The sequence below is a fragment of the Rattus rattus genome, chromosome 13, assembly GCF_011064425.1.
Source record: "Rattus rattus isolate New Zealand chromosome 13, Rrattus_CSIRO_v1, whole genome shotgun sequence".
Lineage (NCBI taxonomy): Eukaryota > Metazoa > Chordata > Mammalia > Rodentia > Muridae > Rattus > Rattus rattus.
Window position 1 is genome coordinate 9003847 of NC_046166.1, and position 27796 is coordinate 9031642.

The 27796-nt window shown below is 46.6% G+C and overlaps 1 protein-coding gene across 1 annotated transcript in view; it reads left to right on the forward strand.

Annotated features, from left to right (window-relative positions):
* The window catches only part of Arhgap22 (Rho GTPase activating protein 22), a 156196-nt gene that overhangs the window by 61183 nt on the left and 67217 nt on the right, over positions 1-27796 (forward strand). The window contains exon 4 of the mRNA XM_032919278.1: positions 22504-22591. Within this exon, the coding sequence (XP_032775169.1) occupies positions 22504-22591 (88 nt within the window). The remainder of the gene's footprint in view (positions 1-22503; positions 22592-27796) is intronic.

Here is a 27796-nt window from a genome sequence, read left to right on the forward strand (position 1 = left end):
ATGACCCCACCCCCACCCCCTTTCAAACTTAGAAAAGTAAAAATGCGGCTGGGCATGCGGCTCAGTGGTAGAACACGGACCAGCATGTGCCAGGCCGAGTTCACCCCTAACACATCACAGTAGCAGGGAACTGCCTTTCCCATCCTCTGGGAGAGACCAGTACAAACATGGAAGCCACAGAGAACCAAGTCTCGTGAGAAGTCAGAAATAAGGCTTCCCAACTTGAGACATCCGGGAGGAGAGGGGAAAAGAACAGAAGCATGACAGCCAATTGCGCAGGCGCTCTAGAGGCAGAGGAGGAAAACACAGAGGCCGAGAGCTCAGAGAAACACAGAAAGCTTCTCAGCGCGGGCGCGCACTCGGGATGGGCTGATGACGCAGACGGCGCTAGGAGCATGCAGGAAGCGGGAGAGGGGGTGAGGGGATAACAGTCTCAGCTGTGCTTGGAATCCTGCAGATAATGCCTGAAGCTTTAGACCAAGACACAGTACCATAAACATGGCATTTGGAAAAAGAAGGAATCCCATTAAAGAGACAGTGGAAAGTGCTGGTTCTGACGGTGGCGGGGGAGGAATGAGTTACTTGTCTTGTGGCCTTGTGGAGAACAATTTTGTTCCTTGGATAACTTAGCTCTTTGAAGTCAGTAAAAATAAAGCCACAGTCATCAATGTGGATATTGAGGATATAAATAAGCTAAGTCAAAGCCACCAGGTAAGGCTTGGGGTAGACCTGGGGATGACCTGTGAGGATAATGCCGACTGATATGTCTGTGTTGTCTTGATTTCTCACAGCAGACGATATTCTCTCACCTCCACTTTTTTAATGAATTTTCACTTAACCAAGAGAGAAAACGATAAATCAAAGGAAAAAATGGAACAGAGCCACAGGTGTAGAATGTTTTTCAGATAATCAGGAAAGGGACAAGTCACCAGGGGCTACCAAGGATCGCTGAGCCCCACCAAGGCCCCCAAAGAGCAGGCCTTGACCTAACAACGTCGGATCAGTACTAAGCTATGGACAGTGCGTGCGTCTGTGTGCGTCTGTGCGTGTGTGTGTGTGTGTGTGTGTGTGTGTGTGTGTGTGTGTGTGTTTGTGTGCGCGCGCCCACCTGACATTAGTCTCACACAGAACAGAAGCAGCAGCTGTTAGCCAGACGTTGGATGTGGCCCAGCCTGGGTGCCAGAATCCAGAGCTGGGTCTTCATTCTGTCCCAGCGTTGGCTGGCGGGATCTGCTATGGTCGAGGGGCACCCAGCCACTGGGGAAATACAAATAGGAGCTGGGGGGCACAGATGGGAGGGACCAGGATGGGAAGCTCTTCTTGGCCTGGAGGAAGGGCCTAGAAATAGTGGGTCAGATTGGAGACTGGGAGTTTGGTGTCTGAGAGACAGTAGTGGCTCAGACACCTGCAGGCTCTGGCTGGGACAGTTGGGAAGGCACTTTCAGGCAGACTGAGTTTCTGTTTTGCCTTTTCTGTTTGTTTTGTTTTCTTTCCTCTTTCCCAGGATAGTGTTAGGAGGCTGAGCAGCAAGGAGCAGTAGAAAATGGATTTAAAGTTTGATTTAATTTAGCATAAAAGCCCAGGGTTGACAAAATGGACCGGGAGCAGGCTGTAGTGGGAGTGAGCATTAATCCAATCAGAAATCTTCAAGGAAACCAATAAAACAGAAAGCGCCAACATGGAACTAAACCTCACAGCAAACAAACAAGAGTTCAGCTTGTGTTGGCTAACTACCCTTCCCTGGAGTGTGGCTGATATTCCCAGTGATACTCTGGTGGGGAAAACTGACTTTCTTTCCTAGCAGGTATCCGTTGCAAATAGCTTCTTTTCCTGTGCTCGCTTCCTCCTTTCAGAGTTGGAGCCTCATCTGGCTTGACCTTGTTCAGGTTCTGTGTGGTCTCTGTGGTGCATACTCATTTTAAAAGACATAGAAAAAAATGTATCTTCATTTTGTAATATAAACTAAGTACATTGCTCAATTGGAATTAAAAGAAATATTTACCAGACAGTGGGGAGGGGGTTGGGCATGTCAGCCATTCCCATAGCTCGAAAGTCATAAGGAATGTCTCTCACTTTCTGGGACCATCCTTTAGCAAGCTTTCCGACTCCCAAACAAAGCTCAAGGGGTGGTGTTGGGAGCCCCTCCCTTCCAGCTCACCTCAGAGAAGGGAGCATCTCACTTTTAGATGAGGGAAGGGGGGGTGTTGGGAGGTTGAGAGGTCTGACATCTTGCCTGTGATGCTGTGCTCCAATTAGCACATAAAAGCCAGGAAGGACAACCTCATCGAGGACTTTGCTTTAAGGAATTTTCGTCACAGCCAAAGGCATCCAGCGGGAACCAGGGAGGATGCTGTTTGCTCCCTTGTCCCTCCTTAGCTTTCTTAGCAGTTCAGGACCAGCTGCCTTGGACCACATCAATTAACAATCAGGACAACCCCTCACACATGCTCGTGGTGCTATCTGGTCTAGGCAGCTTTTCAACTAAGTCTCCTGTCACAGGACTCCAGGCTGTGTCACCTTGACAGTTACTTGACCAGGACACGTGCCATGGACACCTGGTTCCTGAACTTCCGCAAGTCATTTACCAGAGTTCCACATATATAGAAAAAAAAAATGGCAGCTTCCTGGACTTGGGCACACAGCCCACTAGCTCATAATCAGAGAAGGCATTTGCTGTGATTTAAATGAAAAACGGTGGGAGCTGGAGAAAGAGTTCCGCAGTTAAGAGTGCTCACTGTTCTTCCAGAGGATCTGAGGTCGGTCGCCAGCACCCAAGTCAAGTGGTTTACAACTGCCTGTAATTCTAGCTCCAAGGGATCCCGTGCCCTCTTCCAGCCTCTGTGAAAGCACACATTTGGTATACAGTCACACACAGGCACACACACATGCATACACACACATGCATACACACACACACGTTCACAAACATGCACACACACACATGCATACACACATGCATACACACACACATGCTCACAAACATGCACATGCACGCACACACACACACACACACACACACACGTTAAACATACATCTTTAAATATAAATGTCCCCCAGAGCATGAATTTGAACACGTGTTGCCCCTGTTTGGAAGAGTTATTCACTATTAGAAGGTAGAGCTTTGCTACAGGGTGTCACTGGCAGTCAGATTTGAGGGTTTAAAGTCTCACCTGACTTCCTGCTCCCCATCCACTCTTCCTGTGTGTGGATGGAAATTGTGATCAGCCGCTACCCTCCAGCTCTTGCCAATATACCATACCCTCCTCACTGTGGTAGACTATCCCTCTGTAACTATAAGCCAAAATAAATTCTGTCCTCCTTACTAAAGCACTAGCAAGTCCCCCAACAGAGAAGGGTCCATGACAGGCAGATGCCTCCAACCTTGTCTCTGCTGTGTTGGTCAGTTTGGTGGAAAACAGTGAAAGCCAACCCCTCTGGCTGTGGACCAGCAGGCTCGCTCCCAAGCTGTGCTCTGTCCACTTACTCTGACTTCCCCAGTCCCATGCTCTGCAATCTCCAAGGCTGGCCGCCTGCATTCTTCCCTTCCCTGGACACAGGCCCTGCTCCCTGCAGCAAGCTGGTGGCCTTTCCCTTTCTCTTGAATATGAGCTGGGCCTGGGACGAGTTGGCCACTAGAATGTCCTAAAAGTGATACTGAATGTGTCCCAGTCCCCCACTCTGAGCAGCCAAGCTGTGCACATGTCTGGCCAGGTCAGGGCAGGACAGGGATGCTGTGTAGGGAGAGCCCTCCCAGGGTCCTGCCAGATGAGTAAAGCCTTGAACCTTCTGTCCCCGGCAGCTACCAGCTGTGTGCAGCTGTGTGAGTGACCCCCAGACCACGCCCTGTGGCGCAGAACTGTCCCCTGAGCCCTGCCAAAAACTCATAATTCGTTCTTTTCAAGCCACTAAGTTTTGGGGTGCTTTGTTATACAGCAGGGAATAACCACAACAGTTTAGAAATAATTATACAACTTTCCAAGACCTGCAAGTTGTGCAGATCCACTTCTGGCCAGTTGAGAAAACCGATGTCACATAGAACAAGTAAGAAAGCGCTGGTGCCACAACTAAGAAAATCCTATGATTCTAGAACCAACTCTTTCAATCACTGTCCCGGCGTGTGGTTATGATGCTGTGGAAAGCCAAAGACATGGGTAATGAATTTGCAGAGCTGAGAGGGACAGCCCTGGCAGCTGGCTCTGACAAGCTGGGTCCATGGAAGATGGTTACGCTAAGACGGAAAGGCCTAGCTTGGGCTTAAAACAGCTGCTTGATCCCACAAAAATGGAGTGATCTAATTATGAATAGTTACAAACATATGCCAAGAGTAGGGGGGCACATTTCTATAATGCCAGTGCTTGGGAAACTGAGGTTGGAAGGTCATGAATTCAAGGCCGGTCTGAGCTACATAGTGGATTCTGTTATGTATGTGTGTATATAATGTGTGTGTGTATAATATTATTTTATATAACATAAATGTTATATATTACAATATAGAAATATTAAAACATATAATATATAATAACTTAAATATATAAATTATACGACTAGCTATACTATGATATACATATATATTCAGGGAGTGTAGAAATAGTTCAATGGTTAAAGCTTGATGCCATAGCAAAAGTCTGGAGTTTGGTTCCTAGCACTCATACCAGGCAGCAACGACTGCTTGTATTTACAATTCCAGGACATCGGACACCTCTGAGGGTGCTTGCACACATGTGATATCCACTCGCATACCCACACACACTTTTAAAAAGTCAGAGGAAGCAGAATTAAGGGTTTTACTTAGCTGAAGGCGCGGTAGAAACTGATAGTGAGGTACGTTGTGAAAAAAGTCTAGTGAGACCCTTGAGCCCTGTTACAAAACGCACATAAATCATGACAGGGGAGGGGAAGCCCTGCTGAGCTCCGCCATGCTCAGACCTGGTTTATGTGGAGAAAGATAGTCACCTCTAACACTGCATTTTCAGTATGGTAGGAACAGGGATCCGTGAAGATGAGGAGTGTGAACTCCCATGAGTCAGAAAAAAACTCAGTGTATCACCTAAGGCAAGGAAATCCTGGGGCGAGTACTGTAAGTTGTTCAGTCTCACGCAAAAAAAGAAAAAAAAAAAAAAAAAGACAAACTGCCCTTCACGACCTCGCCGCTGTTTCTGTGGGGCGGCAGATTAGAGCAGGTTAGCTCTGGTCTCCGGTGCTGATGAAGTAGCTTAGAGTAGGGGTTAAACAGAAATGGTCTCTAAAGGCCTTTGTGGCTCTCAGATTCAAAGATGAGTGGGGGCCACTTCATGCACAGGAATAAAATCCTGGACTCACCTAAACCAGAGGGGTTTCCAAAACCACACGATATATGAGTCAAAACTGAGGCCGGAGGAGGAGCTGGCGAGCTCTGGGGTCGGTCCAAACCAGGCACTTTCCCAGGCTTCCAATTGTTGGTGCCCACATGCTCTTTAGCTGCCATCTTGTGCAGAGCATCTGAGCCCTTGGGTCCATGCCGGGCCTGATGAACGTCTCCAAGGAGACACAGTTAATAGTGGCTACCGTAGGGACCTTGGAGCCGGCAGCTCCCGGAAGTCGTATTTGGGCAGTGAACTTGTTCAGACTTCCTCCTCCCTCCTGCCCTGTCCATCCACAGCAGCTGAACAAGTTAGCAATGTCCTCCCAAGCAAGACAGTCCTACCGCAGACCCACGCCAACATGGGGGTTTAGCTATGCTCAGAAACAGAGCTTGAAGGAGAGGCACGGAAGCACCCATAGCAGTCTTCCTGCCATTCAGGACGCCTCGGCAGTGGCAGAGGCACAACAGACATGACCTTGAGTTAATTGGCTGCTGATAGGTATCTGTTAGCATGGCAGAGGAAAATTAGACCGCATCGTCTCTTGCTTAAAATGCCCTTGGAGACAACTTCGACTGTCTCTTTTGTGAAGAATTACTAGACTCTTATAAAAAGGGAAGTATCAATTATTTAGCTCTAAATCTGAGAATTCATGTTCTCTTTATGGAATTCTTATATGTTTGCAGCCATTTGAGAACTGTAAGGTCTGCTATTATAGATATAAAATCCAAGTTCTGGTCAAACAAGTTAAATCGAAAAGGCTGTATTTACTAAATTCAAAATGGCAACCCCTGCAGCTCACTATGGAAAAATCATGAATGAAGTTGCCTTAAAACGTGTCTTTTTTTTTTTCTTTTTCTTTTTTTTCGGAGCTGGGGATAGAACCCAGGGCCTTGCGTTTGCTAGGCAAGTGCTCTACCACTGAGCTAAATCCCCAACCCCCCTTAAAACATGTCTTATACCTTCTTGAAGCTCTAGAGGCAACAGTGGGACTAGCTGGGAGCATGTTAATTATAATTATATAATTAAAATAATTATAATTGCTATATTAATAATTATATGAGAACATGCTGCTGCTCCCCTAGGGAAAAGAAACTGTCACTACTCAGCCACTTCTTAAACTGACCCCAGAGCAGTGTTCAAGGCTAGCCTGGGCTACATCACAAGAGCATCTCAAACAAGACCAGTCCCCGGCTTTCACATTTCCTCCAGTGTCCCTGATCATTCATTTATGAAGTGAGCTCCTCTTGGTCTACTAATTTAATTCAGCACAGAGTTTCCAGTCCTTGAATGCCTCCCTCTTATGGCAGATCAATTCTTTGGCTTTAAGGTGAACCCAGTTAATTTACAGTAATAGCTGGAAGGCTGTCTGGTAAATCATGAGCTTTGTCAATTACTGGGCAGAAAAAGGGATTGAATGGCTTTGAGGCCGCAGGAAAGTGTATCTTATTCATTGTTTAGCTGAACATAACTTACTTTGCATTGGTGTTCAGCCATTCTAGCTCCTTAATGCGTTGGTAGATTACTGAACTATAGTTTATCAGCATAATGTAGGTGATTGGAGATGGCTTCTGTCAAGATGATGCCTTCTCTTGGCTGCCAAGAAACGAGTGCATTTCCTAAAGAGACTGCAGTGTTTGCAAAAGAAGTCTGTCTGCCCCGGCAAAATGTAGCAGGTACTCTAGGCTGTGACCAACTCAGCAAGTCAGGATGGTACAGCTGGGTGGGTCAGTGTACAAGTATTTATACTGTGTGTCTCCTATTTGCCTGTCCATCCATAATGCAGTACCTCCCAGCAGTACCATATACCCTAGGGCATCTGCATTTGTTCTCTGACTTTCCAGAAATTCTGTGGGATCAAAACTATGTCCAGCCAAGGGAGGAACCCATTCACTTCTGGGGGCATTCCTCTCAAAACTGAGACTCTAAGGTATATTCTGAGCACAAGCAAATGTCTTAATAAATATGTTCCAGCACCCATCTGGACTCTGGATGACAACGAGTCGCCATCCAGACATCCCATTGCCCTCAAAGCAGTCTGCTCGGTATAGAGTGAATTGGATACTTTGTGTCGCTGAAACAAAGTATCAGCTATCAATGACTTAAGAGAGAAAGGATTTACTTGGGTTCACGATTTGAGAGTCTCATCTGTGGCTTTTGGCTCTATTGCTTCAGGGCCCATGGTGACAGGCCCAGAATATTGTGACAGGGACAGCAGGAGTATGTAGCAGAGGCTACTCGCCACATAGCAAGCAGGAAGGAGAGAGGGGGAAGGGCCGAACATTAAGGACCTTCCAAGGCTCATCCCATGACCTTGTTCAGCTAAGCCCACTAAGCTGTCTACCACTCCCCAAAATGACATCACTATCTGAAGACTAAATGTTTAATACCCAAGCTTTTTGTGGGGGACACTTTGTATCCATGCCACGCCATGCTGCAGAGTGGGAGGGAAGCAACTGGGGAATGCATTGCAAGCCATAAAGTACGGCGAGGACTGTGGAATGGGAGAGCAGGCCTATGCTCTAGTTTTATCTGTATGAGTAATGGGGAGACTGTGTCCCCATGTGCATGTGACTCATGCTGCGAGACAAAGGCAGAACAGCAACACCATGGGCTCCCAACTGTGGTCCCAAACCCAACATGCTGGCCCTGAAGAGCTTAGTACAGAGTACGGGGACAGATGCTAACCCTAATGTCCACCTGAGATCTACACCAGAGAAAATTCTGGAAATGTGTAGATGACCACTAAAGAGCCACTCAATTCCAGAGAAGCCTGGAGCTGATGCCTGGGGATGCTGGTTGTCTCTGCACTCAACTGCCTCAACTGTGATATTACCACCATACACCGTGGAGAGGAGGAGGGACTAGGCCTAGCTCACGTTCCCCCAGCACCTCCACTGGAAACACTTCCGCCTTACCCAGCGATCCCAGAAGAAAGCTGAGGCATTTTCATGCTGCAAGGACCTCCCGCTGCCCTGGCTAAGCCCCTCACAGACTGGCTAATTGGTGAGGGGATAGAAAGTGTGCTTTTCAAGAGTGTCTCTGACTAACCTGTCTGCTGAACAGCACAATAGCTTCCCTCCTAACAGCTCTGTACACCCCAGGGCCTCGGCATTGCAATAGATCAGAAAGACGTCCCATCGCCGTGGACCTATGTTAGCCCTTACCAGACTTTTTTCAGTTTTCCAATACAAAATGTCAGGTGGGTGGGGACACTCCAGACCATTGAAGATGAAGCCCAGAGCCCACACCCTACACCATATCCTGCTGACCATCAGAATCAGACATAGGTCCATTGGCTTTGTCCCCATTAAAATAGTTTAAATAGATGGACCAGCCTCCTGTTACTTTTTACTTCCCAATATCCAGAAGAGTAATTATCAGTAGCGCTTCCCTCCTTACTACAGAGGATCAGAGGATACATTGTAAGACCCACATGAGTGCCTGATAGTCCAAAACCCACATGCACCATGCTTTTTCATATACATATATGTATATGAAAAAATATATATGTATCGATTTATAAATGAAATGTTGCAATAGGTTAATAGCAATGCAAAACAAAGTTGAATCATTAAAATATCAATTTTGCACTTGAGGCCATTATAAAGTAAGGGTTACTTGAACTGAACTACTGTGCATACCAGTCAGCCTTAGAGCTAAGACAGCCACTGATAGCTGCCAGGAGCTTGTTGGCTTCCGTCAACTTGGCTCAAACCTGGCTATACCTGGGAAGTGGGAATCTTAGGTGGGAAAAAGCCTCCATAAGATTGGCCTGTAGGCAAGACTTCCAGGTATGGCTGTGGTTCATGATTGAAGTGCGAGGGCCCCCCACACTGTGGGTGTAGTGCCACCCCTGGGGTAGCACAGCTGTGTAACAACTGTATACAGTGTACAACAGTTGTATGCAGTTGGGGTTGTATAAGAAAGCCGACTGAGAAAGCTGTGAGCAAGCCAGTAAGCAGTGGTCGTCCATGCCTCTGTTCCTAATTCCAGGCTCCTGCCTGGAGCTCTAGCCCTGAGTTCCTTCAGTGATGGACTGATGTGGAAGTGTAAGAGAAATAAGCCCTTTGCTCCCCACAGTGTTGTCATGGTCACGTTTGCAACAATAGAAATCCCTAAGTTAGGGGGTTGGGGATTTGGCTCAGTGGTAGAGCTGCCTAGCAGCGCAAGGCCCTGGGTTCAGTCCCCAGCTCCAGAAAAAAAAAAAAAAAAGGAAAAAAAGAGAAGAAATCCTAAGTCAGACGGGGGATAGAGTATGCAGCATGGATAGGCTAAACGAAGAGACCGTTTGCCCGCTGTGTGGCACAGAACAGAAAAACTTGAGATTCCATCCGACTATTACATTCAAAAGCACGCAGTTTATAAAATGTTTACTTCTGGAATATTACACTTCAGATTTTCAGACTATGTTTGGCCAAATGTGACCGAAACCGCAAAAGATGAAATGCAGTAAGGGGGGCGGGGTATGGTGTTAGGAAGTTTTACCAATATGGAAATACAGTGTTTAATAGGGCTACTGTTTATAATTGTGTGTGTGTGTGTGTGTGTGTGTGTGTGTGTGTATGTGTGTGTGGTGTGTGGTTTACGAGTAAGTAGTTTAAGACAAGATCAATATTTATTTTCTCAAAATAGTATCTCATTAGTTAAAATACCCAGCAGTAACCTCCTCTGAGATCATCTAATAAACATACCAAAAGTTTACCTTTCTGTGGAGCAGCATCAGCTGGGGCTGAGGCTTTGGCTGAAGCTGTCTCTACGGCCCCCCCAGGTTGACCCAGCAGGGAAGGGAGAGAGAAAGAGAAAAGGTCTCACGCATGTTTGAAAGGGCCAGACCTGTTAGTATTGTCATCCATATCTCCCAGGTCCGCTGGCAGCAGGTGGCCCTACCCTCAAACCTCTCAGGAATAGTAGGAGGCAGAGATTTGATGGCACTAAAACCTTCTCCAAATCTATTATTCAATAACATGTCCTTTGCCTCTCCACCTCCTGCTGGAGCAGGGTAAACAGGAGAGGTTTAAGAAATTCACGGGTCAGCGTTATCCTCCACTAACCACATAGCTGTGGAATACCACTCAGCATCCTAACTCAGGCTGCCACTAAGGCAGGGCACTAGAACTTAGGAGCTCAGGCTCCATGGGGACTCTTCCCAACATGAACAGCATCTTACCTCAGTGACATGGCAATAGGCTTTAGGATGCCTTCGCAGTGACAGGCTGAGGGAGGAGGGGAAATCCCAGGGTGCCTGTTGTGACCATTGGTACAGCATCATCCACAGCCAGCAGAATGCCCCTTCTGCAAGGAATTCCCCACAGTGACTTGGAGTGAGTCAGGGTACGCAGTTTGGGGAATCTAGCTCAGAGTTCAGTCTTGTCACATGACTAACTGCAGAATAAGCTGGGACCTTCCCACCTTGGAAAGGGCACCTCTTATGGAGTCAGGGTACACAGTTTGGGGAATCTAGCTCAGAGTTCAGTCTTGTCACATGACTAATTGCAGAACAAGCTGGGACCTTCCCACCTTGGAAAGGGCACCTCTTATGGCTTTGGGAGAGACTATTAGCTTTGAGATCTGAGTGTCCTTTAGGATTCTACCAGTGCACCAAGCCTAGGCTCAACCACCATTCTCAGATGGATTTTTCAATGGTTCATAACTGGGCTGGATGGCTTAAGAGGTGACCAGCTGGGAAATTATAACATGTGGGGTACCCAAACCTCTATGTCCGTTAAACAGACTGTTCTTAAGACCCTGGTCCTACCACATACCCCAACCAGCTCTAAGATTTTCTAGAGAAAACAGTAGAAGCCTCAGGACATAGTGGGAGACAGTGTTCCCTGGACCAGTCCTGATATGCAATTTAAAAGAACAGCAGGAGTCCATGTTGAAACCTGAACTGTCAGGACAGAGTCTTAGCAAAGACAGACAACGGAGTCACCCCCACTCCTCAGAGAGGCGAGCACCTCGCCCAAGCACTCTTTTGTCTCTGCCCCTCACTGCGCCTGCGCCTGTGCCTGCGCCTGCGCCTGTGTGGGTCTCTGCACTGCAGACGGCCATGGCTCCTGGCCACAGACCTGGATGATAAGGAGGAGGGAGGAGAGGCTGCTTCCCTTCTTGGCAATGGGATTCCTTCAGGTTTGTATTATTTATGTCAAGTTCGGAGAGATCTGGTTCCTGGCTAGGTGTCAGATGGCTAAAACTTTTCGAAGATGGATCTGAGGCCCCGTCAGAATTACACCAGATAAGGAGCCTGAGTGGTTGCTCTTTAAAAACCTGCCAGGTTCCGCCTGTAGGAGCTTAACCTCACCTTCCTTAGAGGGACTTCAGAAGCACTGTCTTCACACAGTCAAGGTGGAAAAGAAAGACTTCCCGGAAAGAAAGCCTCCCTGGGCTAAGTTTGAGCTGAGTTAGGATTGTGAAGACGTCAATGCTAAGGAAAACCCCAGGATCCAGGCAGGTTGAGGGGCCTGCCACTGTCCCAGGCCCTGTGGAGGGTCTGAAACTCTAAAGAAGGACGCTGTCCTTACCGTCTCAGACTTCCCAAATCTGTATCTTACCTTAGTTCATGACACATGAAGTATGGGAGGGGGGGAGTCCCATAGGAATATTTTCACGTCTAAAGGTCAGAAAACCAGGCCTGGAGCTGGAGAGATGGCTCAGTGGTTAAGAGCACTGACTGCTCTTCCAGAGGTCCTGAGTTCAAATCCCAGCAACCACATGGTGGCTCACAACCATCTGTCATGGGATCTGATGCCCTCTTCTGTGTGTCTGAAGACAGCTACAGTGTACTTATATATAATAATAAATAAATAAATCTTATTAAAAAAAAAGAAAGAAAAGAAAACGAGGGCTGAGCCTGCAGAGCCATCTGCCTAAGTAAGGCATAATAATACTACAATATTACAAACCTCATAATAGTTTTCTTTTCTAAAAATTATTTTTGTTTTTTTAAATGTGGGTGTGTGTGTTTGTGTGCACGCGTGTGTATTCTGCATCCTACAACATTTGATCATAAGCAAACTTGCCCATGTAACTTACCAATCACAACAACACTCTCTCTAGATGCTGGACCCAGAGCCTCCCAAGAATTAGCTTCATGAAATCCTTAAAACACCCCCACATTATTGAGTTGGAAACAGACTCTGTGGGTGACATGGGTATCAACTGAAGGCCCAATGTGACCCCCAAAGCCCCAGTCACAAGAGTGTACACTACTGCTTTTTCTTGAGAGGTCCTGGGCACCTGAACAGCCTGGCTTCATCCCAGGCCAGCAGAGTAGCCCCTCCCATCAAATACTCAGAGGTGTCCAGAGGGAGATGCCGCTGAACAGTCTACGGGCAGGGAAATGTTAGGCAAGCTCTGCCCCGGGGTTTAATATCAATGAGCAGTGGACCAGTACTGCGATATGACCTCTATGAGGATATAACTTTGGCGGTTTCCGTGAGTCCCATCTCAGATGCAATCCTTGTTTGCCTCCCACGAGTGTTACGTCATGAGGATCACACAGTTGGCTAGAGACAGGCAAGCAGAGCTCTACCACTGTGCAGACTCTGGTCCAAGGATGCGAAGAGGCATTACCTCTTGTTTTCCGTCTGAGGAGAGCTGAGGGGCCTCCACACTAAATGTTCACAGACGAAGGGGCTATCGCTCTCTGCTCAGAAGTGATGGATCTGCATTCCAGACTGCAGACAGGATGCTGCCGACACACGGAGGGAGACGTGTAGTGAGTGGGTGATCGAAGACACATGCCAACAGCCCATTACTCAGGCCTGAACAGCGCTTCACAAATTATCTAACTGCCTTCTTTTGAACTCTAGTATTATTTAAATGTTCTTATCTGGATGCAAACGTTACAGGGTAGGGCATAGAAAGTGTCTCTCCACTCCCTCTCAAGGTATAAGGATTCTGTGCCCTTCCTGAATACAATTGGCCCTCCACATCCGAGGCTGGGCATTGACCTGACTATAGGTTAAAAACATTGGAGAGGGCAGATGGTTATGTCTGTATGAACATGCAGAGCCCTTTGTCTTTGTTTGTTTTCATTCTCCAAACAAGATTCTATGACGTGTTTACATAGCATTTCTACTATGTTGGGCTTTATAGGGGATCTGGAGACAGTTTAATATGTACAGGGAGACATACATCTGTCTTACAAGTACCACAGTGTGAGCATCCATTTACACTGTGTCTGTAGGCCTCAAGCTCCTTTCTTTAAAAGCAACTAATCCCCATTCAGGAAGGCTCCATATTTTAGTCACTTCCCAGAAGCCCACACCTCATAGTGCTGACGTTTGGGATACTCGCTTCCCACAGGAATGTTGGGGCAGCTCAACACTCAGACCATTATGCGTATTTATTACGTTATTAATTTCTTTTCTTTTCTTTTTCCAAGTCAAGCTTACTCTGTGTAACAACCCTGGTTATCCTAGAACTCACTCTGTAGACCAGGCTAACCTTGGACTCAGAGATCGGCCTCTGCCTCCCAAGTGCTGGGATTAAAGGTGTTCGCCACCACTACCTGGTGCTATGAATTTTCTCGTTAATACCCTCTGCCTATGTTTTTATTGAGTTATCTTTTAATAAAGTTTATTTATGCCAACACATCGAAATACTTTTATTTCTGTATGATGGCATATAAAATTATTGAGATCATTTACCTTCTTCGTACCATTTTTTAAAATCTACACTTCAATTTACACACAAAGTTTTTTTTTTTAATCAAAACTACTTAGTTTGAGAAGTAACGGTGTGACTCAGTAGTGAAAGACTCGCCCAGCACACTCAGGGCAGAGTGTGATTCCCCAGTATTGCAAGAAAAGAAAGAGAGACAGAAAGACAGACAGACAGAAAGAAAGATAGATAGAAAAGAAAGAAAGAAAGAAAAGAAAGAAAGAAAAGGAAGGAAGATGGATGGAAAGAAAGGCAGAAAGAAAGAAAGAAAGAAAGAAAGAAAGAAAGAAAGAAAAGGAAGGAAGATGGATGGAAAGAAAGACAGAAAGAAAGAAAGGAAGACAGAAAGAAAGAAAGGAAGCCAGAAAGAAAGAAAGGAAGGAAGGAAGGAAGGAAGAAAGGAAGGAAGGAAGGAAGACAGAACTACTTGAGCTGCGGTTAGATTTTGTAAGATATATGTGTGAAGTAGATTCACAGATCCATGGTCCAGATATTTGGCAGAAGGATGCCTCCCCTCAAATATGTCCCTGTTGTAATTACCTGAGCGAGCGACCGTGCTGCAGTCCATGAAGAGGGCTGGGGAGGAGTTAAGACTGCAGATGCATCACTGTTGCAGCAAGGGAGGGAGGGGGTAGTTTTCAAAGCAGACACCACATGGAGGCCGAGGGTGCCCTCCTGTTTGCTTGCCTCCTGATCTGCCAAAGCAAGTTCTCTCGTGAACCTGGGCGCTCATCTCAACCAGGCTAAAGCCAGCAAGCCCCAATGCTCTGTCTCTGTCCTGCCTCAGAGCTGGCATTAAAGACTTTTGGGGGGGGACCTGACTTGTCACTTGTCATGTGGGTGCTGGGATCCGAACTCTGGTACTCATGATTGTGGAAAAAGCACTCCAAGTAGCTGAACAATCTCCAGCCCAATTACATATTTTTAAATAAAGTGTGTGTGTGTGTGTGTGTGTGTGTGCGCGTATTTCTGTGCGTGCATGCGCACACATGCTTGCATTCACACATATTCACATAATCGAAAATGAAACAAATCAATAAATCTTTTGTATTGTAAAACACAGTATATTCACCAACATGCATAAATTTCATTAAATAGTTCAAACAAAAGATGCAGCTGTCCTCAGCTGCTTTTATAAATAATTTCACAAAGAGGATAGAAAGACAAGATGAAGCCCATCCCATAATAAGCAACTCTGATTTGAATTCTGCATAAAATTGTTTTTAAAACACCCAACTGTTAGACTGTGCACAGGGCAGGTGGCTCAACGGGACACTGAGACAGGTTACGGGGGACTTAGGAGTTTATTAGAAGAGTTACTAATGCTGTGGACAGACCGACTAAGAGGAACTCAGGAGGCAGAGGTAGGCAGATCTCTGTGAGTTCGAGGCCAGCCTGGTCTACAGAGAATGTTCCAGGACAGCCAGGGCTACACAGAGAAACCCTGTCTCAGAAAACAAAGTTATTCAAATATGTACCGGTCTGTTTTGAACCTTCTATTCCGTTTGAAGTATCTGATGTCAGTATCTTGTTTTGATCATTCATTATACTTTTATAGTAAGACTCATCATAGTTTTAAATCTCCATTTTGCTATTGTGTTTCAAAGTTGTCTACCTGTTCTAGGTCTTTTCTGGTTTTCCATGTATTCTAAATTACATTCTAGAATTTATTTGGCCCATTTCTACAAAAATGCCTACCCCAATTTTGACTGGAACTTCCCTGAATGTATAAGTCCTTTTGGACGGTGTTGACACCTTGTCAACAGGAAAGCTTCCATTTTTGTAGCTTGACTTTCATTTCTCCAGGCAATGGCTTATGATTTTCAGTGTGCAGATCTTAAATATCTTTTATCGTATTCATTGCCAAATATTGCAGATTTCTGATACTGTTTAAAACAGTTTCGAATTCCAGACTCCAAACCTATTTGTTGCTACTGTATAGAAACATGCTTTTAGATTTTGGGTTTATCTTATACCTTGCAACTTTGAAGAGCGTATTCGTTCTAGTATCTTTTAGAAGACAGTTATGTACCTATGAATACAGCCTTAGTACTTTTTTTCCAATGTGGATGATTTTCTTTGTTTTTCTGGCTTCATTATACCACACGAGCCTCCAGCTCAATGGTCAGTAGGAGTCATAAGAGAAAACACAATTCTTGCTACACTGCCCAGGTTGGTTGACTTCCCACCTTAGAAACCCATGTTTATGCTTGGCTGAGACATTACGATGTTTTATTATCATTATATTTCACTTTATGTGTCTTGGAGATCTGTTACTGGGTACCTAGACTTTTAACATCATCATGGTCTACCAAGAAATTGGTACCTTCGTGTATTATCTTTTCACAATTCAGAGTATTCATTTGATGGAAATCTCCCTTTTCTTCTATTTTTAGCTACTCCAGCTTCCTTGGTTGAAGTAGCATGATACAGCTAATTCCATTGTCTATATTTAAGGCAAATTTATTTTAGTCAACATTTTATTTGTTCCTCCTGATCTCCAGACACATATGGTGACAAAGGTGTACACACAGACAGACACACACACACATTCACACACATTCACACACACACACACACACACATATATATATACAGTTTTAAAAAGAATAATTTTATGTAGCCATATTTGTCAACTTCTAGTTATTTCTGATGCTAATTGAATCTTTCTCAGAAAGTTCTTGTCTGTACTACTATTTTGAAGCATTCTCTCCTAGAAGTTTTAGCATTTCAGGTTTCAAATTAAGGTCTTTAATCTGTTTTGAATTGAGTTTTATGTGGAACGAAAGATATGGACCAAATTTTCTTTTTCTTTTTTTTTTAGTTAAGTTTAAACTTCTTTTAAAATATTTATTTATTACATAGACATCATACAGTTTTCTGCCTGCATGTATGCCTGAAGGTCAGAAGAGGGCATTGAATCTCAATACAGATGGTTGTGAGCCACCATGTGGCTGCTGGGATTTGAACTCAGGACCTCTGGAAGAGTAGACAGTGCTCTTTCCCTCTGAGCCATCTCTCCAGCTCTTACTTTTCTACAGAAGAATGTCCATCCATTTTGCCAGCACTGCTTGTTGAGTACACTACTTTTTTCCAGTGTGTATGTTTGACAGCTTTGTCAAAAATTGGTAGCCATAGTGTATGAGTTTACTTCAGGGTCTTCTGGGTTGTTCTGTTATTGTGTGTGTGTGTGTGTGTGTGTGTGTGTGTGTGTGTGTGTGTGTGTGTGTGTGTGTGTGTGCAGAGACCACAGGTTGACATGGGGTGTCCTCCTCAACTGCTCTCACCTTAGTTTTGACACAGGGTCCTCTCACTGCACTGAACTTGCTGACTCGGATAGACTGGCAGGCCACCAAGCCCCAGGAATCCTACTGTCTCCACTTTCCCAGCACTGGGATGGTGAACACATCACCATACATGTTTTTTATGTGGGTTCTGGAGCATTAAAGGCAGGGCTTTGCGCTTGCACAGTAGGCACTTTACCAAACAAACCACCTCTGTAGCCACTTTGTGGTTATCTTAGTACTTCAGAGTAGAGCTCTGTCATCTCCTGGTTGGGATTATGCCGAGGTCTTCATAATTTTTATTCAAAGAACTCATACATGAAAGGGCAGCATTTGTATCCTTTTACCTATTCCTTTCTCCCTTCCAAGTCCTCCCACAGATTTACGATTTTAAGTTATGACTGAATGAAATAGGTTATTTTTTTTTCAGTTTCTAAGCAAGTCTATTATTGGTCTGTAGAAAAGTAACTGATTTCTATGTTAATTCTGTTCCCGCAACTTTTCTGAAAGTGTTTATCAGAGCTGTAAGTTTTCTAGAAGCAGAGAACTGACTTTCACAAGTTCTCTTCTGACCTCTGCGCACAACAGACGGACACACAATAAATACATACATAAAAATAAAATAATAAAAGTTTCTTAGTTCAATCTGTAGAATCTTCTAAGGACCCCTTTTGAAAAATGATCTTCTCTCTGGGTTCCTTTTCTCAAGCTCACTAAATATGCTTTCCTCTGAAGAGCTGAATAGCTAATCCCCTCTGCCATGTTTGTCGCTCACACACTACTTTGTACCTCAGGACTCTGGGTCTGGTTTGTAGTTTCTGTTGAGGGAGCCAGCGAGAAAACGTATCTCTGGTCTCCTTCAGGTTTTCAGGTCTCTGTATTTTCACTTTCTCCTTAAAAAGCTTTGACTGATCAACTAACCTTCCTCCAAACTCCTGCCCTACAGAAGCCATTTGATAAACTAATACTATAGGTTTAGGGCACTAAGTTTTGGATGTGTTGGTAGCAATCGATAACCAATAGGCACAGGATCTGGTATAGCAGACTTTCAGAATTTCCAACAGCACTTAAGGGTCAAGCTGCACCCTGGTTTCCCCATTGTGAGGGAACATAAGGAGTGAGGGTAGTCACTAAACCACTCCCCTTTCGTCTCTCCTTCATACTCTGTACTAGAGTGGCACAGTTCGTGGGCGCACAGCAGGAGCACAGAAGCTTTAGGCCCTTCCTCCTTTCCCTGCATCTGAACTTATCTGGAGCATTGGCTCTGGGAGGTTTGCTCTCGGGTCCCATTAATGTGTCTATAGACAGTGGATTTGGGGAGAGGGATGAAGACAGAGTATTTCTATGTATTCTTGACTGTCCTGGAACTTGATACATAGACGGGGCTGGCCTTGAACTAACAGACGTTTGCCTGCCTCTACTTACCAAGTACTAGGATTAAAGACATGTACCACCAGCTAAGTGACGGGTTTTTTTTTTTTTAAGTAAGCATTTTAATTTGCTGCTGCTGTCAATGAAATATACTCTCACCCAAAAGTCCTCAGTTGGTCTTGTCCTACCCACTTCCTGGAGCTCTATTCTCTGTGTGCAGTTTCTCTGTTCTCTGTGTGCAGTTTCTAGAATTGGTCAGGCATTCTGGGTACTCTGGTGAGATGAGCAAAGTCAGCTACAGCCTCTAGGGATGAGCTCAGACACGTAGGCTGAGAAAATCTCCAACAGCCAATGCCCATGGTAAGTTCAGACCCAAGGAAAGGATAAAGGGCCTTAGAGCTTGTGCGCTCTCCCTGTGTGCCCATACGGCTTTAACGAGGGATCACACTCTAGTGCAGACTGTGAGCTTGGCCCCTTCCAGAGCTCAAGTACCAGCCCCTTGCCTCACACTATTTTAAGAAGGCCAGCTAGACCTTGCTAATGCTCGTGTATTATACCCCCGGGATATATACCCAAAACTTTATGGTTGGGGTGTTGTCTGAGAGGATAGGAGTGGATACTCATTATTCCTGTGATGTGCATGTCTAGGGCACAGAATTTCAACCAAAGCCCATCTCTCTGGAATAGATCACAACCCACTGCCTTGTCACAGTGGGCCAGGGAGTAATTTAGGTAAGGACTAAACTCATAGGAAAGGCACCCACCCTTGACTGCTCTAGGCCAGCAAGTCTCAGAGTATATTCCTGGGGTCACCATCGTCAGAAAGTCAAGCAGAAATACAGATTCATCTACTTTCTCCAGAACTGTGGAGTTCAAAACTCCAGGGTGAAGTCCGGCTCTGCTCTGAGCAAGCGGGTCCGTGATGCACAGTTCACCCAGACCCTCAGTTAAATGAGTCGTGGTGAAAGCAAAGGTGAGAATTCAGCTCTCACCCGTGTCCCTTCTCAACTGGCTCCATGGACTGCATCCTGCGCTCTGAGGTAACCTCGTGAGGCAAACGCTAGAGCGAGTCTCTCCCCAACTCCACATTGAGTGACATCATGGAGGAAAGAGACCTGTGTACTACAGAGGATGGCACAACGTAAACTGGGTGCTTTGTCTTTTACACTGTCAAACCACGAAGGCCCAGAGCACTGTGATCCGTCAGGCTCTGTGGAAGCCTGGGAGGCAAGGCCAAGGTTGTTGTTATAGGAATGCTTCTCTGTTAGACTCCTTACAAACACATTCACTACAGTACACACCACACCACCTAACAGGAGAGCAAACTTCTTGGGACCACCACACCCCGCCCCACCCGGGTACCCTCAGATCTAAGCTTCTATCCTGACTTTAGGAAGGTCGGGGGTGGTGTGGTATGGGGTGAAGCCACCCACAGGCTGGTATCGAGGTTCCTTGCAGTGACGGGGCCACACAGGGATTCACGGGAGTACAAAGGGACTTGTGGATTCCAAGGTCTCCCACATCTGGCTCTCCCACAGCAGCTCTTTGGATGCAAGCTGAGCTGGTCGGAAGCTGCTGACACAAAGGGGACACAAAGGATGGGAAGTGACAACTCAAATCCCAGCTTGCCTTTGCCAGCAGCAGAGATGGGAGCCCGCCCTTTGCCTCCCCACCCCAGTCCCACCCTGTCCTCTAGTGCAGGGAGGTAGTAATAGCAGCACCTGCCCCCCTGGGCTTCTAGTCAATCATGTAGACTTAAGAGCCAGGAACATAGTACCATTTCCCACCACAGAAGCTATTTCTGCTTTCCCCTCTAGCCTCAGTAGAAAGTGATGTCGGTGAAGATACAGTCACTCCCATTGTGTGGATGACAGTTCTAGAAGCGGAGGGGAAGCACACAGCAAAGGACCCCATCTCAGAGTCCTTTAGGGAAACAGCATGTGCGATGGGGCTCGCCCACGCCCTCTAATGAGCGCGTTCTTGAATCCTGGGGCTGCTGTTCTAATTTATTCCCTGTAGCTCCAGGCTTCCTACCAAGAATGCAACCAGTAATTCGGTTACTGCAATTACCAGCTGGATCCCTGGTTTATTGCTATAATTTCCCTAGAGCAAGCCTCTGTGGTACAGACACCATTCTGCCTGGATGCTGCTTAGATGAGAGGAGGCATTTCCATATGTCCCTGAAGCACAGATGCCTGCAGACATAAGGCTCCCAGTGCCCTGCTACGGCCCGGATTTGCCAGAAAGGACTTGACTCTGCTTCAGGTTAATGCTCCACCTTTCTGTTCACCCATCTGTGCAATGGGATGTATCTCCCACGGGGATATTATGGGGATATACTAAAAAGGTCCAGACCCGAGAGTAGAGTGTCTGCTAGCCGGCACAGGAACGGAGATGGGGAATGGTGAATCAGATGCTGAGTTACCCACTTGGGCAAATGCCCACTCGTGGATATGTTCCCCCACCTGGTGTGGAGCCCAGACATAATGGAAAGATTTGCTTCGCTGACACACAGTTCTCAGCTCAGCATGGTGGCACACCCTTAAATCATGGGCACTCAGGAGACAGAGGCAGAAGATCTCTATGAGTTCAGGGTCATCCTGGTCTGTACGGTGAGTTCCAGATCAGCCAGGGTCACCTGGTGAAACCAGGTCTCCAAAACAAGCACTCACAGTGCCAGGACCAACGCTCAGGACACCCCAGGTACCCATCCGTTTCCGCTTAGAACCTGTTTGATTGCACAGGTAAAGCAACTGGGCTACAGAGAAGTGACGTGGTTTACCTGAAGCTGAGTCAGGATTTCAACCTGAAGGGCTGACTGCGGGAATGGAGCTTAAAGTGGGTTTTCCATGGAGAGGATAGAGGTGTGGGTAGTCGAGCCACTAGGAGTCTGAGCTTAGCAAAGCTGGCATGTGTGGCGTTAAGGAAATGGTCCAGAGAGCAAAGAAGGCTCTGGCTGGGCTGTGGTGAGAGAAGCAACACCACAAGTAGGACTTACCAAGCCGGAACCTAGCTTACGGAATGCTCCTGAAAGGTGAGGGCCGTGGTCCCATTGTACAGACAGATAGACTGAGCTTCAGAGAAAGCATCAAAGGAATCCTGGAACCAATACACCCTGGATTCCAAGGGACAGCTGTGCTAGGCACTGTCTAGGCTGTGGCTTTGTGCGTGTTGATGACTCCTGTTCTGTAGGTGAAGAAGTAAAACATCAGGCTGAAGACGCAGCTCAGTGGCAGAGCCCATGCCTAGAGAATGAGAGGCCCTGGGTTTGATCCCCAGCACCGCATTGATTAATTAATAATTAATTAATAGAAATTAATTGAATACACAAATAAAACCAAATGAGAAACTAGTGAAACTTCATTGTGCCTGGCCATGGCAGGTTGAACTCCTGTAGATCTGGGATGCTGCCTGTCCCTTATGTCACCTCCAGGGCTCTCCCCTCATGCTTCACACATGGGCTCCTACAGTGAACCTTTGGAATGAGGAGGGGAGGGATAGCAGGAGTACCTTGCTCTGTTCTCTTGCCCCCATCCCCCTGCTCTATCCCCACCCCCCACCCCGTTTTGCTTTGCCTAGTCTTACACTGGGAAGTCCTGGCCCACCTCCTGGGCCCCCCCTTGTTAGAAGAGCGCCTCCCACCGTCCAGTTCTATGTGCAGATAGGGAGGGGGTGTCCTCTGTACTTAGGCTGTGCTACAGAAAGGACACATGTCCTTCCCACTGGTACCCAGCCTGCCATGCCAGGAGAAGAGCTGGGCCCCGTCCTAGCACCGCCCTGACTCCAAAGAGCCCCTTTCCCAGCCGGTTCATGTTTCTTGCTTGTGTTTGTCTCCATTTCAGGGATTTATTTCTCTACAAGGGACACAAGTGACTGAGCTTCTTCCGGACCCTGAGGACCCAGGAAAGCACCTGTTTGAGATTACACCAGGTAGGTGGAGGGTGCCGATGGGTACTGAGGGGGTCCTGGTGGTCCCACTGGGCATGACTCTGCTCCTGATCCCAGAATCCCATTTCTTACAGGAGGACTGATACTGTCCTAAAGCTAAGGCAGAAAATGTGGGCCAAAGCCAGAAAACCTGGGAGAAGAAATTAGAAATTTTAATCTTATTATTTGGATAGCTAGTTCTTAGATAAGAGAAAATATAGGTTTTTTACACTCGTGATAAACCCAAGCCAATAAACAAAGATACCTTAGGGAGGTGGATCTCAACCTTCCTAATGTTACAGCCCTCTAATACAGTTCTTCATGTTGTGGTGACCTCCAACCACAAGATTATTTTGTTGCTACTTCATAACTGTAACTCTGCTGCTGTTATGAACAGTAATGTCAGTATCTGCTAGGTGACCCCAAGGGGGTCGTGACCCACAGGTTGAGAACCACTGCCTTAAGGTGTGGCTGCAAACCTACATGTGGAAACAGGGTCACCGTCAAATGTTAACTAATTCAGAGGGCCATAAGGCTTATTATGAGTCCCAAAGCAGAATTACAGTAGGATGAGAGGGCAACAATTTCCCCACAGACCTCATTACCCCTGTTAGCAGTTATATAAAAGGTTTTCACAGTTCCAGGTTGTTCAATGGGGTCCTTTTTAAGAAAAAAAAGATGATAGATAGATAGATAGATAGATAGATAGATAGATAGATAGATAGATAGATAGATAGATGGTAGCTCTCTTCAGACACACTAGAAGAGGGCATCAGGTCTCATTACAGATGGTTGTGAGCCACCATGTGGTTGCTGGGATTTGAACTCATAACCTCTGGAAGAGCAGTCAGTGCTCTTAACCACCGAGCCATCTCTCCAGCCTGTTCAATGGGGTCCTTACAGGGCTAGGTATGTGTCTGTCTTGCGAGCCCCCGTCACTGGAGGGCTCATCTTGCCAGGGTTTTTATTTCCCTTGACCTCCACCAGAATCAGCCTGAGATAGGATCTGGCCCCAGAGCTTGAGGCAGGGCACAGGGAAAGGACCAGTCAGGGTGTGTTAGGGGTTGGACTGATACAATGGCCTGCAGCTCTGCCTCACTGGAGCCATCTGAGACGGTGCAGGGCAGGCCTGAAGGGTGTCTTACCCAGGCAAGGGGTGGCTGAAGGCATCCGTCCAACTCCCACCTGCAAGCTCTTGAGAGATTCACACTTTGGGGTTAACCCTGGCATTCCTGGTCCATCTTATGTGTGCACCAAAACGTCTGTGACAGAGGTCCTTGAGGACAGTTGCAGGGACTGGTGGAAAGAAACCACCAGCACGATGGGAAGAATGACTAGGGGGTGGGAGCGTGAACAAGACACTTCCTCTGGGAACTGCTGAAGGTTTAAGATTTGCCATGGGTGGAGTCTGTGAGCTGGTACAGTCACAGTCACAGAGGGGCGCAGTAGACACCCCGGACACTATGAGGAAATGACCTGCTCTTGCTGTCTGCCAAGGGGTGAGATGGGCCTAGGCTGGGGCCAGAAATCTGCAGGCCACCTTCGTGGGGACTCTGAGAGGCATAGGCGGAGTGAAAGTACGAACACACACTTTTCAGCTGGGTGTGGCGACACATGACTTTAATCCCCGGCGTGGATTTAAAACTGCACTTAGAAAATACAAGCAGGTGCGGCTTGGGCCACAAGTTAGCAAAAGGCCTTGCTTTACCCTTTTTCACTAATACCTTAATCACATTTCTGTTTTTATGTCATATATATGTATATAATGTGTATGTTCTATATGTATGTGTGCATAAGATTTTCGATGTCTATGTAGAACCTAGGATCCACAAAAGAGAGAAAATACATTTGTCTTTCTGAGATTATTTCTCTTAACGCAGTGACCTTTAGTTGTACTCCTTCTTCTGAGGACGATCCAATTAAAGTCTTCTTTATGGTTGAACTAAACTCTGCTGGGCAAAAAAAAGGAAAAGAAAGGCGTGGTTCACCGTGAGACAGGAATAAAGATTCTGCGGTGAAGAAAAAGGAGGCCCTATTACCTGGGGCAGTGAGGACTGAGGGGCCTGGTGAAGGAAAGGCGGAGGTGCAGTCCCTGGGCCCGGGAAGCAGCGTGCACAGTGGGGTTCAGCGTACTGCCCTTAGAATGAGTCTGCGGGTGGACAGGTTGGGGAGTCACCAGCTCTGTGTTTCTAATCTGGGGCAGAGCTATTTGCAAGAATTTCTTTGTCTAGAAGGATGGGTCTCTTGTCACAGAAAGCAATATATTCTAAAGGTCCTGATAGTTGAGAAATGGATATTTAGTGACCTGTTATTCCACCTATCACATAAAACAATATATTTATAAGGTTCTGGGGGTAAGAATTCGAACATCGTGAAAGCCATTGTCTGCCTATCACAATGCTCAAGCCCTGCTCTATACCTGCTTCCGTGAAACAGACCCTGGAGATTAGAAAGAGCAGCTGCTTGTGCCCTGGTGCACAGCCGGCTAGTGGAGCTGAAGCTCTGCCTTAGTCTGTGTCTGTAGTTACACCGAATCCCACAGATTGGGAGATTCCTAAAGAAGGAAGGTGGGCTGTCAAGATGGCTGGGCAGGTAGAGGCGCTTGTGTGCAGGCCTGCTGACCCTCGTGCTATCCTAAGATCTCACAAGGTGACAGGAGAAAACTGACGTGAAGAATTGTCCCCTGATCTCCACATATAAGCATGCTGTGGCATGTTCATGCCTGAGTTTACACACTTGTGCACATGCACACACACACATATATATGCACATGTGCACATGCATATACACATATATACACATATGCACATGCACACACATGCATACACATGCACACACATGCACACATGCATACACATGTACACATGACATACATGCACATACACATATATGCACACAAACATTTAACTAATAAAGTATGTTCAGATCATGATTCTGGGGACTGGGAGATTGAAGCTTAAGAGGCTATACCTAGTAAGGATCTTCCTGTACACAGGATGGGGGGGGACCCTGCAGGTATCCAGGCAGGGAAGTGAACCCTTGAAGAGATGAAAATGAAAAACTTAGTTCAGATTGACTTCATCAACCTGGATCAGACTCGATATCAGTACAGTTAAAACACAGTACAATTTGGGGAAAAAATTTTCCAGGCAACAGTCAGTCCAACTCTAGGTTCAAAGTAAAGCTTACTGTGACTACATCAAAACTTCTCTTCAAAGTATGTGTGACCATGAGGGTGGGTTCTACAGCTAAAAGGCCTCAAGTCTAGTGTGTTCTCCCACCAAGATAGAATACAGGTCAACCAGCCATAAAGTCCATGTGGCATCTCCCCTAAGGATGAGAAAAGGTCTAGGGCAGTAGAAGCCTGGGATAGCCATTATGGAGAATTTGGGTGAGGTCTGAATCTATAGCAAAAGTGGGTGAGGTCTGCCTCTGCAGACAGCATAAGAGTCACCAAGTTGTCAACCAAATCCACTCCCAGCCTTGTGGGCAGAGAAACAGGCATTTTATCTCCTCTTTGGGAAGAGTCCCTGTGTGTTTGACATTTCTTTCCTGGGTGATCTGTGGGCCAAGGACCTTTGTGCCTCCAACATCAAGGAACCGGCAGAACCCCCAAGATATTGCAAAGCATCATCTGGCACAAGCGGTGCCAAGAAGATGCGGGCCAAACTAGCTTTTACGGCGGGTCCATAGTGATGATCCAGGAGTGGGCTGGTTCTTCATGGACCTGATTGTTTCTTTGGGGCCTACTTTTTAAACACTCCACAACGTGTGTGTGTGTTCAGTTTGAACATGAGATTTGGTGGAGACCCTAAAAACCACAGCAGGCCCAAACCTAGGCCACCTGCTTTCCAAGCCACACAGGCTGTCCCGGAGCACCCGACTCTGAGCCTTGTCCAGATGCTCACATCGTTCTGTGCTTCAGCTGTGAGGTTTGGGGGCTTGGTCTCGGACGCCTTCCCCAGCACAGAAGCTACTGCCTGGCTGAGCACGCGATTTGTGTGGCTCTCGGAACAATTCGTATGTGCTCTACTGCTTCTGTGGCACAGCTCCTCCCAAGACCTCAGGTAGAAGCAGGGAGGTGCCGGGGCCGCTCTGGAAAAGCAGAAGAGGTGGGTAAGGGAGCCCTTGGCCTCTGAGCCCTGCACATTCATGAGCAGAGAATTCAGGGCTGATGGAGGCCCTGGGGTGGTTCTCCTTCCTGCCCTCTTTCCAGGGGCTCTGCAGTCATGGAACTTCCTACCAACCTAATCCCAGGGACTTGGGAGATTTCTGGCTACAGCTAGAAATAATATTTCACTCCCTTTATAGCCCATGAAGGTGTGGCAGCCCAACGATGTTAGGTGAACCACCCTGAGGTCAAACGGCTGACAGAAGGGGACCAGTACCTCCTGGGTCAGCCTGTCCTGGGCTGAGCTTTATGCAACTGCAGTTTCCAACGGGGTCTCCAGCCAGGGGCCTTGTGGCTAGAAAAGGAATAATAATAATAATAATAATAATAATAATAATAATAATAATAATAAAGTTGGGGTCTAGAATAGCAATAAGCACTGTAATCTCCACTATGACAGAACTGAAGCAGGAGAATTACCATTTTGAGGCCGGCATGGACAAAGAAGGAAGGAACAAAAGAAGGAAAGGTTGAGTGACCTCACCTAAAACAAGATCCACCATAAGAGGCTTAAGGAGCCTTCTCTTAACCCGTGGTGCGTGTCTGGTCTCGAGCTGGTCTCCAGAGCCCCTGGCGAGAGCAGGGCACAATCTCTGCCCTTAAAGAGTCAGGGGACATCGCCTACCATTCTGAGCTTGAGACAAAGTAAGTAATTTCCTTACTAGGTTGAGGCTAATTACCCGGGGACAGAAACAGGAAGTATGGCTGTGAGGGTCCATGTTAGGGTCTCCCAGCACTGAAGTACATGAACAAAAGTCTGGGTAAGAGAGGGGTGCTCTGTTTGGATAGGGCTTCCCCACCGTTCCGAAGGTGCCTGAGTGATAGGTCTTGGGCACAGAGAAATGAAAAAGACAGAAAGACAGCTAATACTGAAGCCTGAATCCAGTGTCCCCGCAATCATTGGCAGGACAGGAAGAGAAAGGACAGACGCACTGACAGTGTTCTGGCAAGAGCCCGAGACTGGAACATCCCTCATTCTGCACTGGGTACCCTCATCGCCCAAGAAGGAAAACTTGATATCCCTTGGAAATGTGATC